Source organism: Bufo bufo, chromosome 5 (assembly GCF_905171765.1).
Source record: "Bufo bufo chromosome 5, aBufBuf1.1, whole genome shotgun sequence".
NCBI classification, from domain to species: Eukaryota; Metazoa; Chordata; class Amphibia; order Anura; family Bufonidae; genus Bufo; species Bufo bufo.
The window spans coordinates 198,650,113-198,666,038 of NC_053393.1; the positions used below are offsets into that span (position 1 = coordinate 198,650,113).

General features: G+C 44.0%; 1 protein-coding gene across 4 annotated transcripts in view; it reads left to right on the forward strand.

The window, feature by feature from the left end:
• The window catches only part of ZNF236 (zinc finger protein 236), a 154,701-nt gene that overhangs the window by 118,811 nt on the left and 19,964 nt on the right, over nucleotides 1-15,926 (forward strand). For 2 of the 4 annotated variants that reach the window (XM_040432600.1, XM_040432601.1), the window contains exons 29-31: nucleotides 10,068-10,223; nucleotides 11,493-11,687; nucleotides 12,367-12,496. In XM_040432600.1, the coding sequence (XP_040288534.1) occupies nucleotides 10,068-10,223; nucleotides 11,493-11,687; nucleotides 12,367-12,496 (481 nt within the window). Of the gene's footprint in view, nucleotides 1-10,067; nucleotides 10,224-11,492; nucleotides 11,688-12,366; nucleotides 12,497-15,926 lie in introns of those variants that run through there. The other 2 variants (XM_040432602.1, XR_005779072.1) reach the window with 2 other exon arrangements.

A 15,926-nucleotide genomic window follows, 5' to 3' on the forward strand; every position in this document is an offset into this window, starting at 1 on the left:
ATCAGCGCACGCTGGTAGACACGCTGCTGATGGCATTCCCACCTGACAGTGGGGGTTCAGTGGAAGCACAAGGCGAAGGCTGAGGAGGAGGAAGAGGTCGCCAACGCAGCTGGGGCACCACCAGAACCTCAGAAGGCAGGGTTAGCATGGCCGAAATGTGGAAATGTTTTGTCAGCATGCCACAACAACCAGCACCACCAGCTGATATGGAACTTCTTAGCAGGAGGCAGCATTTCAACAACATGGTGGAGCAGTATGTGTGCACACGCCTACACGTACTAAATGACGGGTCTTCCCCCTTCAACTTCTGGGTCTCCAAATTGGGCACATGGCCTGAGCTTGCCCTTTACGCCTTGGAGGTGCTGGCCTGCCCTGCAGCCAGTGTATTGTCTGAACGTGTGTTTTGCACGGCAGGGGGCGTTATCACAGACAAGCGTAGCCGCCTGTCCACAGCCAATGTGGAGACGCTCACGTTCATTAAAATAAACCAGGCAGAGATCCCACAGGACTTGTCCATACCTTATGCAGAATAGACATGTATACCGGCCTCACCCAGCCATTGTTATACTCCAGCGCACTTTCTCTTTGTTTTATTTTTTATATTTCCCAATGTTTTGGGGTCTACCCAAATTGAAACAAAAAATTATAATAATAAAATAAAAAACAAAACCAAAAACCAGAGTTGTCAACCTCCTACTCCATATGGACCTCCTCCTCCTAGATCAAGATTATTATTTTTTATTTTTATGTATTTTAAGTTATTTTAACCCCTTATGGACACGGCCATATTTCACCTAAAGGACCAGGCCATTTTTTCAAATCTGACCAGTGTCATTTTAGGTGTGAATAACTTTAAAACGCTTTCACTTATCCAGGCCATTCTGAGATAGTTTTTTCGTCACATATTGTACTTCATGACAGTGGTAAAATGGAGTAAAAAAATATCATTTTTATTTCTAAAAAAAATACTAAATTTACCAAAAAATTTTAAACATTTGCAAATTTCAATTTCTCAACTTTTTTATAGATAGTAATATCTCCAAAAATAGTTATTATTTTACATTCCCCATATGTCTACTTCATGTTTGGATCATTTAGGGAATGCCATTTTATTTTTTGGGGACGTTACAAGGCTTAAAGAAGTTTAGAAGCAAATCTTGAAAATTTTCCGAAAATTTCTAAAACCCGCTTTTTCAGGACCAGTTCAGGTCTGAAGTCATTTTTTGAGGCTTATATAATAGAAACCACCCAAAAATGACACCATTTTACAAACTACACCCCTCAAGGTATTCAAAACTGATTTTACAAACTTTGTTAACCCTTTAGGTGTTCCACAAGAATTAATGGATAATAGAGATAAAATTTCAAAATTTCACTTTTTTGGCAGATTTTTCATTTGAATCCATTTTTTCTAGTTACAAAGCAAGGGTTAACAGCCAAACAAAACTCAATATTTATGGCCCTGATTCTGTAGTTTACTGAAACACCCCATATATGGTCGTAAACTGCTGTACGGTCACACGGTAGGGCGCAGAAGGAAAGGAATGCCGTACGGTTTTTGGAAGGCAGATTTTGCTGGACTGGTTTTTTGACACCATGTCTCATTTGAAGCTCCCCTGATGCACCCCTAGAGTAGAAACTCCAAAAAAGTGACCCCATTTTGGAAACTATGGGATAGGGTGGCAGTTTTTTTGGTACTATTTTAGGGTACATATGATTTTTGGTTGCTCTACATTACACTTTTTGTGAGACAAGGTAACAAGAAATAGCTGTTTTGGCACCGTTTTTATTTTTTGTTATTTACAACATTCATCTGACAGGTTATATCATGTGGTATTTTTATAGAACAGGTTGTCACGGACACAACAATACCAAATATGTTGGTTATTTGTTTCTGTTTTACATAACAAAGCATAAAAAAATGATTCTTTAGTGTCTCTACATTCTAAAAGACATAGTTTGTTTTTGTTTTTTGTCTTGTGTAGGGGCTGATTTTTTTCGGGATGAGATGACGGTTTGATTGGCACTATTTTGGGGTGCGTATGATTTTTTGATCGCTTGCTATTAAACTTTTTGTGATGTAAGGTGGCAAAAAATGGCTTTTTTTACACCGTTTTTTATTTTTTTACAGTTTTCACCTGAGGGGTCATGTGATAATTTTATAGAGGAGGTTATTACAGATGCGGCGATACCTAATATGTCTACTTTTTTTTATTTATGTAAGTTTTACACAATGATTTCATTTTTTAAACTAAGAAAATCATGTTTTAGTGTCTCCATAGTCTGAGAGCCATAGTTTTTTCAGTTTTTGGGGGATTATTTTGGGTAGGGTATGATTTTTGCGGGATGAGATGACGGTTTGATTGGCACTATTTTGGGGTGCCTATGACTTTTTGATCGCTTGCTATTACACTTTTTCTGATATAAGGTGACAAAATAAGGGGACACCTTTTTTTTTTTTTTTTACGGTGTTCACCTGAGGGGTTAGGTCATGTGATATTTTTATATAGCAGTTTCTTATGGACACGGCAATACCTAATATGTATACTTTTTTTATTTACTTAAGTTTTACACAATATTAGTATTTTTGAAACAAAAAAAATGATGCTTTAGTGTCTCCATATTCTGAGCCATATTTATTTTTTATTTTTTGGGAGATTGGCTTAGGTAGGGGGTCATTTTTTGCGGGATGAGGTGATGGTTAGATTGGTACTATTTTGGGGGGCATGCGCCTTTTTGATCACTTGGTGTTGCACAGGACCCCCCTCGGCATTGACCCAAGGTGCCTGCTCAATGATTTGAGCAGGCACCTTGTTCCGACCACTGCCCGCCGCGCGGCGGTCATCGGAAATACACAGGACATCAGGGCGTACCTGTACGCCCTTTGTCCTTAAGAGGTTTCCCTCTCCACATGTGTTTGTAGTGCACTTGCCATGCTCTTAAGCACATTTTGCTGCCTTTTTCAGCCCTGTAGCCCTTTTCATGACTTTTTTTAGAGCCATTTTAGTGCTCCAAAGTTTGGGTCCCCATTGACTTCAATGGGGTTCAGGTTCGGGGTCAAATTCGGGTCCCGAACTCTAACTTTTTTGCGAAGTTCGGCCAAACCCGTCAAATCCGAACTTCCAGGTGTCTGCTCAACTCTAGTTGATGTCCTATCCGGATCGGTTATCAGTTTCACAAAAGCAGATCATTTCCTTAAAGGGGTTTTCAGCTTTTTTTCTATTGATGACCCATTCTCAATATCAGATCAGCGTGGGTCCGACACCAGCCCCCCCCGCCGATCAGCTGTTTGAAGAGAAAGCAGCGCTCATACAAGCACTGCCTTCTCCTTATTGTTTGCCTGCTTGCCCTCGCAACTGCATTCACTTCAATAGGACAGCTCCTTCCTGTCCAAGTGAGTATTAGGGTAATGTCCCATAGAAGTGAATGGGGATGCCATAGTTAATAAATCACTGAAAAAAGATGCACCACAATAATATGCGACTGACCAAACTGGCTAGACCCTCACGCTAATGTTTAAAGCTGAAACTTTAGCCAATATCTTCCAGTCAGGAACATATCGGAGCCCTGCGCACCCCATTAAGGTATCTCAGTGTGGGGTGGGTTTTACCGCTAAACTACCCATCATGTGTGAACACAGTCTGATAGGTGCTAAGGACCGACTCACAGCCAAGCTCCTACATACCTCCATAGTAAGATCCCTAATACAGGGATTTATGTATTTTTATATTTATATCCACACATTATTTCATCTTGTGTAGGATGTTTTTGTGGTGCATGTGGTCCGCTGCTGGCATCCTCCATTGTATGCATTTTTGCTGGGGATTGCCGTTAGCATAGGATCATTTGCGGAGGAATTGCTCCCCCGATTATAAACGCTACAGTGTTTGGGGATGCCATAGTTGCAATTACACTGCTCTTTTCTGCAGTCGGTAAGCAGGTTAACAATGAGGAGAAGGCAGCGCTTGTATGAGTGCTGCCTTCTCTTCAAACAGCTGATCGTGGGGGTGTCGGGAGTCGCCCCCTCCCCCCACGATCTGGATAGGTCATGAATACCAAAAAAAAACAGACAAAGCCTTTAAGGAGATTCTCTAAGGCCCCTTTCACACGGGCGAGTATTCCGCGCGGATGCGATGCGTGAGGTGAACGCATTGCACCCGCACTGAATACCAACCCATTCATTTCTATGGGGCTGTTCAGATGAGCGGTGATTTTCACGCATCACTTATGCGTTGCGTGAAAATCGCAGCATGCTCTATATTCTGCGTTTTTCACGCAACGCAGGCCCCATAGAAGTGAATGGGGTTGCATGAAAATCGCAAGCATCCGCAAGCAAGTGCGGATGCGGTGCGATTTTCACGCATGGTTGCTAGGTGACAGTCTATTCACTGTATTATTTTCCCTTATAACATGGTTATAAGGGAAAATAATAGCATTCTGAATACAGAATGCTTAGTAGGGGATCAATTGAGGGTTAAAAAAAAATAAAAAAATTAACTCACCTTCTCCTCTTGTTCGCGTAGTTCCCGGTCTCTTCTTTAATGATGAGTTGTGGGCTAAAGGACCTTTGGTGACGTCAGATCACATGCTCCAATCACATGGTCCATCACCGTGTTGATGTACCATGTGATTGGAGCATGTGATTTGACGTAACCAAAGGTCCTTTAGCCCACAACTCATCATTAAAGAAGTAAAGAAGAGACCGGGAACTACGCGAACAAGAGGAGAAGGTGAGTTAAATTTTTTCTTTTTTTTTAACCCTCAATTGATCACCTACTAAGCATTCTGTATTCAGAATGCTATTATTTTCCCTTATAACCATGTTATAAGGGAAAATAATACAATCTACAGAACACCTAACCCAAGTCCGAACTTCTGTGAAGAAGTTCGGGTTTGGGTACCAAACATGCGTGATTTTTCTCACGCGAGTGCAAAACGCATTACAATGTTTTGCACTCGCGCGGAAAAATCCTGGAGAATCAATATCACAAGTGGGAAAAAAAAAAAATGTAAAACTGTGGCAAAGTTTTTTTCCAATTCCACCACCTTTGGAATTTTTTACCACTTCCCACTACATTTTATGCAATATTACATGGTTGCGTTGAAAAGTACAACTTGTCCTGCTAAAAACAAGCCCTCATACAGCTATGTGAATGGAAAAATAAAAAAGTTAAGGCTCTGGGAAGGCGGAGAGCACAAAACTAAAATACAAAAGGAAAAAAAGCCTCTAGATAGAAAGGGTTAAAATAAAACCTTTGAGAAAAAAGCATCAAGCAGGGGGGTGCAGACAGGGCCCAAGGGGGCACAGACAAGGGCCAGGGAGGCGCACACAGGGGCCAGGGGCGCAGACAAAGGCCATGGGGGGGGGCACAGATGAGGGCCAGGGGTGCAGACAAGGGTCAGGGAGGGGGCACAGATAAGGGCCAGGGAGGCGCATACAGATGCCAGGGGGGGCACAGGCCAAGGCCAGGGGGCGCAGATAAGGGCCAGAGGTGCAGACAAGAGCCAGGGACGGGGCACAGATAAGGGCCAGGGCCCAGGGGTGCAGACAGGTGCCAGGGAGATGCAGACAGGGGCCAGGGAGGGGCACAGAAGATATTCTACAAAGTTTCTTATATTTATATTCACCTGCACTATTGATTTTTGTAAAGTAGTGTGAAAATGTTAGCAACCATTCAAAAGCAGTGGCGTAACTACAAGGGAAGCAGCTGCTTCGGGGCCCGGCAGCGTGTCAGTCAGATTATTTAAAGACTAGGACCTTTCAGGGGTCCGGACTTTGTTAATTAAGTAGCAGGACATGTAGAGCGGTGCCCAGGGATCTCCCTGCACTTACTATTACATCTGGGCACCGCTCCGTTCGCCCGCTGTGGCCCACGTTACCGTCTCCCATGCTGTATGATAATTACTACTATCGGAGCAGGGAGGAGGAGACTGCCCTTTTTCTCAATGGGTGTTCCTTCTCCCTGGCTGTAGCACTGTCCAATCACAGTGCAGAGCGTCACAGCCAGGGAGAAAAAAAACTCACCTTCTCCCTGGCTGTGACGCTCTGCGCTGAGATTGGACAGCGCTACAGCCATGGAGAAGGAATGCCCATTGAGAAAAAGGGCAGTCTCCTCCTCCCTGCTCCGATAATAGTAATCATACAGGGCGGGAGACGGTAACGGGGGCCACAGCGGGCGAACGGAGCGGTGCCCAGATATAATAGTAAGTGCAGGGAGATTCCTGGGCGCCGCTCTACATGTTCTGCTACTTAGTTAACAAAGTCCAGACCCATGAAAGGTCCTCTTTAATATAGTTTTTGAGGCCAGGCCCCTTCACATACAGTGGGGGCCCGGCCTGTCCATCATCCCTCCATCGTCCATCCATGTCTGTGCTCGCTGCCTGTGTGCCCCCCTTGGTTGCACCTCTCTGGCCCCTGTCTGCACCCCTGGGCCCTTATCTGTGCCCCCCCATGATCTTTGTCTGCCCCTCCCTGGCCCTTGTCTCTGCCCCCTTGGCCCCTGTGTGCTCCACCCTGGCCCTTTCTGTTCCCCCCCTGGCCCCTGTCTGCACCTCCCTGGCCCTTATCTGTGCCCCCTCCCTGACCCTTGTCTGCGCCCCTAGCCCTTATCAGTGCCCCCGCTGTCCCTTGTCTGCACCCCTGGCCCTTTATCTGTGCCCCCCTGGCCTTTAACCCTGGCCCCTGTGAGCGCCTCTCTGGCCCTTGTCTGTGCCCCCTTGGCCCCTGTGTGCGCCACCCTGGCCCTTTCTGTTCCCCCCCTGGCCCCTGTCTGCACCTCCCTGGCCCCTGTCTGCTCCCCTGGGCCCCAGCCCTTATCTGTGCCCCCTCCCTGACCCTTGTCTGCGCCCCTGGCCCTTATCTGTGTCCCCTCCCTGACCCTTTTCTGCACCTCTGGCCCTTATCTGTGCCCCCCGTGGCCTTTGTCTGCACCCCTGGCACCTGTGTGCGCCTCCCTGGCCCTTGTCTGTGCCCCCTTGGCCCCTGTGTGCGCCACCCTCATCCTTTACCATGTCTAGGTCCCCCTGTTGTGTTCCTGTATTTTTAGCACTTCTCCAGTGCTCCTACACTGAATATTGACCTGTTTGTGTATATCTACGGTAACTTCCTGTCGCACTGCCTTGTGGGTTCCACAAGGCAGCATAGCATCACTGCATCAGTGCTGTCATTCAGATCAGTCTCCACTCCTCCGTTTATCCCCCCCCCCCCATTGATATTCCGCCTCCTGCCCGCATATCCCTCCTCTCTATCTTCATAGATAAGGCTGCGCATGCCCGGTGACTTCACTGGACCAGAGGGGCGTTACATATCCCTGATGTGACCTCCTACAAACCTCCCTCCCTGCGCTCTGCATAATATACTTGTCTGCCGGTGATGTCACCGGACCAGAGGGGTGTTACTTAGCGCAGGCTGTTGCCGCCTACTACCCGCCCTCCGAATAATCTCTGTGGGTGCCGGTGACGTCAACGGGCTCCTTGCGAAGCGGAAGAAGAGGCTTCACTCTCCACAAAGGGGCCTGGTACGTCACTAACTTGTAGAGAAACCGCATTTCCGGCTCAGATTTTGGAGATTAGAAAACGGGGCATCAGAAAAGGAAAATAAATGTAATGCAGGCATGTACAATTAAGGTGACTACAGTGCACTTAAGAAAATGTCAACAATCCCGGACAACCCCTTTAATAGTATGTGTCATATATCACCTTAAAGGGGTTATCCGAGTTAACTTAACCTTATCTTTATGGCTTTATTTCTCCTATACCTTAGTTTTCCTAAATCACTTACTGTACTTATCTTGTGCCGTTTCTCTGCTACACTAAACAGTCATGTGACCGCCCACGTCATCAGCTTTGACGTTCCGTTGACATGGAGCTCTCTGCTTGTCGGAGTGACTAAGCCATGTCAACGGAACGTCATCAGCCTTGGCCACGCCCCCACCTCTCTGCATTACAGTCCGTGCGGCTGTGAGTTGATCGCGCATGCGCGATCCTCACTTGTGCCGCGGCTACCTCCAACTTTCTAACTGCGGCTAATAGCTCAACCCCTCCCACAAATATAACAGATCAACCCCTCCCACAAATGTTCATGAGGGAGAGATGAGTCATTGTTGTTACCGCTGCATGTAAACACAGCAATAACAGAACCTGGAAAAGGTGTAAGGATCGTTCTTTTTTCAAAAAATCAAGCTTGACTAATGTATATGTATATCCTGATTAATTTTGTTAGGTTTTATTTTTTTTCCCATAACTCGGATAACCCCTTTAAGTGCTTTATCCGCATCTATACTGCTCACTACCTCTCTGTGTGGGTCTTCTGGGTAATCCAGAGTGAGTGAGAAACAATAAGGGGACACAATCTGCTCTGTGTTTGTAGTCTTTAGGCAGACATGATAAGCAGCTAGTTGCCAACACCAAGTTAGGGACAACTGGGAATTAGGGATGTAGCATGGAAAGAAGAAAAATACTGAAAAATGTCATACAATAGTCACATACTAATTTACACACAGGCAGTTTATTCTAAAAAGTTTTCTGAAAGTTTCAGTATGCTTTCAATGACATGAAAGATGTAACAGTATATTATAGTTACATTGCATTATTATTATGATTATGTCACTTTCGTACATGTTTGGCGGAATTACAGTGGGTACATTCTGAGTTTACACAGCTTGGCAACATATTTGTTACAATCTTATGTTGGGTGATGCGTATCTCCCATGTTATGGAGGCTGGATAAAATAACTGCTATATTTGATACACTCTAAAAGTTTTTGCTGATGGCTTAGATGCCATACTTTATTCATAACAGTACCAGCAACTATATCCACTGCCTTGTTGCAGCTTTTCAAGAACAGAGGAGCGTCTTGTTTATAAGTGTTTTCTCCCTCCCCTCCTCTGCTGTGTTCAGATCCTAGATGAAAACGAACACAGTGGGAAGAAAGGGAAGTCACTACCAGTATAGTACTGGCAGACTTCCATAGAATGGAGATTCTCACTACTTCTGAGAGAAAGGCATCTAACTGTGCAGGTGAAACAGAGAAAAACTTGACTGAGGAAGATATTAGGAAAGCCCAAAAAAGCCCAAATGATTGTACAATGAAGAACAGCCATTATCCAGACTTTTCTTGAAAACTTTAGTACACTTTAAAGGATAACTGTCATTTATTTTATTTTTTAATGTAATTGGATTGGTCTGACTAAGTTTACCTTAGTTCCCTAGTTAATACTTTTGTATATGTATTAAATTACCCAGTAATTGCAGCATGTTCTTTCCTCCCCCAGGCATTTCAGTGGTGCTGCTAAAACAGTGTTGCTAGGTGTCCTCCGTCTCCTATTTTCTATATACAGAAGACGGAGGACATAGTAGTGGGCAGTCCTGAACGCTGCGTGTGAGCTACCGTCCGACCGGGATAGTGGCAATATTCGCCATAAAAATTTGTGATTACTCAGGAGGAAGAGGGCGTGTTTAAGTCTGGAGAAAGCCGATTGGTTGGGGGGAGGCTGTGCGTTCCCGAGATCAGCCGAATGAATTCTGGGTAATTAGGGAGGGAGGTCTTAGCCCCAGGGTAAGGGCATCGGCAGCCATCTTGACAAGTCAGAAAGAAGTCTTGTGGGGAGCGGTTGCTATGGACAGAATCTTATTAAACAAGTGGTATGTGAACACAATAATTAGTGATTATGGATTATCACCACAGCAGCAACAACATACATGAAAATATGACAGTTATACTTTAAGGACTCCAATTTCTCACAAAATGAATTCAATACAATATTTAACAGCCTGAATTGCACACCATAACCACTGGATGGCCACATATAGCATAGATGCCCCATGACACAGTATTGCCAAATAATGTTTTATTTCAAAGCTAATCATCTCATGCCATACAATATGTTGAGCCAAGAGAAAATGTGAGGAATTACATGTTTGTATTAATGGTCTGTTTATTACAGTGATATGTCACCCATTTATGAACATCATCTAATGTGTACCTGTAAATTTTCATATTTTCCTTCTTTCATAATTTTGCCAATCAGAGGCATAATCCACTTTATTTTTCTTTCTTTTCCTGCAGAGTCAGCAGTTCCCTGGTATTTTGTCTGATAACAGCTTATCCGGACAAAATGGAGCTAGTGCACAGCAGGTGATATTAGTCAGCCATGCAGCACAGCCCTCCAACAATACCAGTGACCTCAATTACCAGGTATTATCCAGTGACCTCAATTACCAGGTATTACGTAAAATGGATATTATTACTTGTTTAAATGTGTTTATGCAATGGCTGTGTCTTATTAAAAATTATATAAACATATAAAAAACCGGATAATGATTGTCTAGGGAAGTAAAATTTGTGTGATTTTCTTTCTGCATATTTAGCATATGGAAAAATTGATGCCGATGGAGGATTAAACAGTAATGATTTTGAAACATTCAAAACAAGTCCAGTTGTTGCTCCAGGCAGTGAAGCAAAATCTAGAATGAAACAATCATAGACCTTTAGTCAACAGGAAAAACTTATCATAGACGTCTTTAGGACATTAAATTGCCATTTAAAGGGGTTGGCCACTTTTTAAGTATATATTTCCAAAAAGGTCCTAAACTGTCTTGTTGTGAAACATTAATCATGCTTTACCTCTGCTGTGCTTCCGACTGCTCATGTATGGGCTATGTAAACACTGCATGGTCATGGATTCCTCAATTATAATGCAGAATGGCAGAAGTCCTGTGATTTACCCATATGTCTTTCTGCACAGGCACTGAACAGCAACTGACTGCACTCAGCGCATATGCAGATACAGACAGTGTACTCTTGTATGGACACTGGGGCACAGCTCTGCAGTACTTACATACAGTAGCCTGTACATGGCCAGTCAGGGTCTTCTACTGTGCAGCGCAAGAATATAGTATGATGCGATTTACAGATTGATGTGCCACAACTGTACAGTTTACAGCCTATTTAGAAATATTTAAAGGGGTTATTTAATATCATAAACTTCCCCCATGTGCCGGGCCCCTCACAGGGAATATACTTACCTGGGTCCCCTCTCCCTGCACCCCTCCTAGTTTCTGCACCGCCTCTACTGCTTCTCTCCATATGCCGATGAAAACATCCGGTATCTGAGGGAGCAGGCAGGGACGGGGACGAGCCTCCCTAGCATAGCGGGTGACGCTAGGGAGACTTGTCCCCGCCTGCCATTGGCTGCACTCCCCGACACTAGATGTTTTCATCAGCACACGGGGAGAAGCGGCAGCGGCGGTGCGGGGACCAGGAACGGCACAGGGAGAGGGATCCAGGTAAGTATATTCCCTGTGAGGGGCCCAGCACATGGGGGCTGTTTATGATATTGGATAACCCCTCTAATGGGGTTCTAAAGTTGGTCTGCCTTCAGGACCAAGGTAATACATTTGATTTCCTGCAGATACTACCTCGTTTTTAATGAACATTTTTATGATACCAGAGACGTTTCATTTTCTAGAGCTAGAACTTTTATTTTCGTAGGTTACAGATGACACTTATATAGAAAAGAACAGTGATGCCGAAAAGCAAGAACGGATTAATCAGTGTTTTGAATGCAACCATTACTTTCCTTCGGCTGCCATGCTGGCAGAACACAACAAAGAAGCTCATGGGAAGGAAAGGATTCATGTGTGCCACCTATGCAATAAAGCCTTCAAGAGGGCATCCCATTTAAAAGTAAGTCTCTAGCTCTGGAAATCAAGTTACACAAAATGAAATCTGTACTTTAAAACCACTTTAACTTAAAGGGTTTTATTATTGATGACCTATCCGCAGGATAGGGCATCAAAATCAGATGGGCGGGGGTCCCAACACCCGGCACCCCCGCTGATCAGTTGGTTGAAGAGATGACTGCGAGCACTGCCTTCCCTTGTTTGTTTACCTGCTCACTATCGACAGCTCAGTGTGAGCAAGTGTAACTTCATTTTAATGCGACGGCTCATTCTTATACACTTGAATAGGAGCGATCCATCCCATTGAAAAGAATGTGACGGCTTGTAATTACACCTGCTCGCACGGTACTGTCGACAGTGAGCAGTTAAACAAACAAGGGAAGGCAACACGGGCATGGAGCCTGGCCTTCTCTTCAACCAGTTGATCGGCGGGTGTCGGACCCCCGCCAATTTGATTTTGATGACCTAACCTGAGGATAGGCCATCAATATTAAAATCCCAGAAAACCCCTTTAAATTCTTCCCTTTGAATGCTACTGCAGCATCTGTTTTTATGCAATGTATGTATATGGTCATTTTCCTAAAAACTAAAAAAGTATATGACTATATGAGTTGATAATAGCATTTAACCATAATGATAGCCTCTATTGTATGTTAATCTAATATATCTATAACTACCAACAGGAGCATATGCAGACACATCAGCCTGGACCCTCTCGAAGTTCTCAGATGCCAAAATTATTTAAGTGTGATATTTGTGATAAGGCATTTGCTAAGCCAAGTCAGCTTGAAAGGCACAGCCGCATTCATACAGGTACGGTAAGATACAAAATATAGAGAAAGCTAATATTTTTGAACTAGTAAAGCTTCTGTTACAGTTTATGTTTTAAAGGCATTATTGGGAGAAAGAAATAATCCAACAAATTGCATGACTGTAACAACAACAAGAAAGCCTCACACAGGAGGTGATAGAAAATAATGACCTATGTAGGTACAGTCAAACGATAGCAAAGAACCAGAACTAATCCACAGTGGGGAAGATAATTGCACATAGTTGAAACCAAAACGAACTAACCAAGGGGACATGATGTCCACCAGATGTGTTACATTGATTCTATTACATGACTTCCCTGAAAACAGAGTGGCGGATAAATGTGGTGCAAACTTTCATTGACTAGATATGTTCTATGTAAACCTTTTAAGAGATGTTTCAACAAGTCAACTGCCTGTGCTAATGGTATCACAGGAACTGTGCCACCTAGAGATAGGCATTGAAGAATGAATGTCCTCCTCCCGTTTGGTTATGTAGTGTAATTTGCTATCCGTTAGTGGGTTGTTCAGCCATCCATATATACGACAAATCATCCCGTTCAAATGAGTATAAAAGAAATCTCTCAAAGGGGGTCTATAATCAGCAGAACTAATTGGGTCTTAGTCAGCCAAAATGAGCAAATCTTTGTCATTCTGAATTCCTCAGCAAGAGGAAGAGAGTATTTAGACCGTAATTTTGAGGATGTGAATAGTGTCCCATCTCTAAGAAAATCATGTAATCGGGTCAGTTGGTTCATGGGCCACCATGTGAATATCCTTACAGTCATGCCCAGAGTGAAAGGAGGGTTTTGACAATAACGGAGGGAAGGTGGATATTTTTAAAATGTAACAGGGACTTAAAGGGCATCCGTAAGCAGATTTGTACCTATGAAACTGGCTGACCTGTTGCATGTGCGTTTGGCAGTTGAAGGCATCTGTGTTGGTCCCATGGTCATATGTGCCCACATTGCAAATAAAAATGATGTTTAAAATATTTGCAAAGGAGTCTCCAGGAGCAACGCGAGTGTTGCCGTTACACCTAGAGGCTCTGATTTCTGTGCAACTTTAATAGACAGGGCCAGGTGTGATGTTGTAATCCCGAGGCTCTAGAGAATTAGTTCAGGCTAACACTCAAATTGGGGAGAGAGATCACGGGTTTGGTTTCACAGCCCTGCCGAGTGCGTTGTCCTATAGTAATGGGGGACGGAGAAGAAGAAAGCAGCTTAAACTGTGGCATGGGAGTAAAGTGTTCATAAGGCCTTGAGGAATGTACTCTGGAACCCCCATTTTTCTTGGTTACAGTTTACCCAAACTCAGTAGAAAGCCATACACTATGATTACACTAAGATTTGCTAATACACTTTGGATCAAATTGAGCCAGATTTCTGCCACACATGCCATGTGCTACATTTATTAAAGGGGTATTCCCATCTGGGACATTGATGGAATATAATTAAGATATTCCATTAATGTCACGTACGTGCTGGTCTCCAGATTGGGACTGATTAACTGCCTGAGAAGGATGCTTAAAATGATACATTTATTATATAGATATTAAAATATAGTGGCTACCCGCCAACAGTTCAATTCAGGCTAGGTGCTGTAGGGTAGTAGATTGTTAGCATAAATATCCAACCACTAGCCCCATTGTCACCAATCAGATACACAGTGTTCACTTAATGTGTATCTGGTTACTCCGCAGGTCATTCAGAGCTAACTGCAATGTATTCTGACAAGAAGGGGGTTTGATTAGTCTGATATGCAATTGTAGCCACTGATCATGCCCCAATATTGTTTTTTAGCTCAATGACCTGAGTATAGTAATTAATCCCTGCCTAATGTAGCATCTACTCGATGCGTTTCTATGCTACCCTAATAGGGCAGCCTTTCATCAGGAGCAGAGTATATCATCTCCCAGCTACAGGTCGCCCATACATTTAGCGTTTCCTGCAGCCTGGGAGAAACAGGGAATCGTGCTGCACGCTGAAGACGCCACACGTGCAGCACCAAGTGACGCAGCCTCCGGCTCTAAGGCGGCCGCTGAGAGCGCTCCTTACATAGGTGGGGCCACGCCCACTAGGAGGAGCTACAGGCGGCCAGGACAAGCTACAAGGTATGGTAAGACCTCCCCCTTATGCCACCCATGATAACAAGCGCAGCGCTTAAAGTGGGCTATACAGTTAACTGGCATAACTAGCTATCAAGTAACACAGGAAAGATTAATCCAAATTAATAGCTGAAAGCAGTCTTCAAAGGTAGGGATCTCGTGAGAGAATGTATGGATCAAGTTAAAATAGACTATGGATGGGCAATTTACAGACATTAAGTTAGTGACTGAAGAGTCTGACCGCATCATGATCAGGGTGAGACATCAGTCACATCAAAAAGTTGATAAAGTGAGGTAATTTCATATGCTCAAAATTGCGTGGAGAGGTATTGTGATGGGGTATATATACGGACTACTCACTAAAGTGTAGCGGCAGACTTAAAATGATTAGATAAAACACGCATATGAAATAAAGTCGCTTAGGCCGCTTGGTTTTAATGTTTGTAGTGTGAAAGTCCATTGTGCTTCTTTACGCAACAATAAATTATCCACATCACCTCCTCTAGGGGAGCCCCTCACATGCTCGATACCCTGAAACGTGATGCAATTCCTTTCTCCCAGGTGACATTCCTTGACATGTTGTGCAATCGGTGTATCATTCGGTTTAGAGATATCGGAGAGATGTTCTCCTATACGCCTCCGAAACTCTGACTTGGTTTTGCCCACGTATTGATTAAGGCAAGTGCATGTGGCCACAAATACTACACCAATTGTCCTACAGTTGATGAAGGACCTGATCTTGTAAATGCGGCCTGTTGCAGTGCATTTTACAGTATCACCTTTTTTAATCGCTTTGCATGCTATGCAATTTCCTCTTTTGAAGGTGCCCAAAGGTTTGGTGTTTAACCAAGTAGAGTCAAGGGGAGGATTGTGCAGACTATGTACCAGCTTGTCCCTCAAATTACATCCCCTTTTGTAGGTTATCAGGGGACAGTCTCCCACCAGGTGACCTATCACTGGGTCCATTTTAGGTGTCCCTAGTATTCATGCAATTGGTCCCGGATTTCCCTCTGTGCCACATCGTAGGTCCCTATGATCCGTACCGTCGCTCGCATCTCTGTTTTTGGGAAGAAGGAGATCCTCCCTGTTGCTAACTGACATGTGTATATGCCTCAGTAAGACATGACCTGAGGTATCCTCTTTGAAAGAATCTTTGTTGCAAATCACCAGCAGTCCGTTTGAAGTCCACCCACTCAGAACAGTTTTGCCTAGCTCTTAAGTATTGGCATTTTGGTATGCCATGTTTGAGCCTGCTGGAATGCGCACTTTCCCATCTGAGTAGGTTATTAGTGGCCGTGGGTTTGCGGTACATTTTAGTGGTGATTTT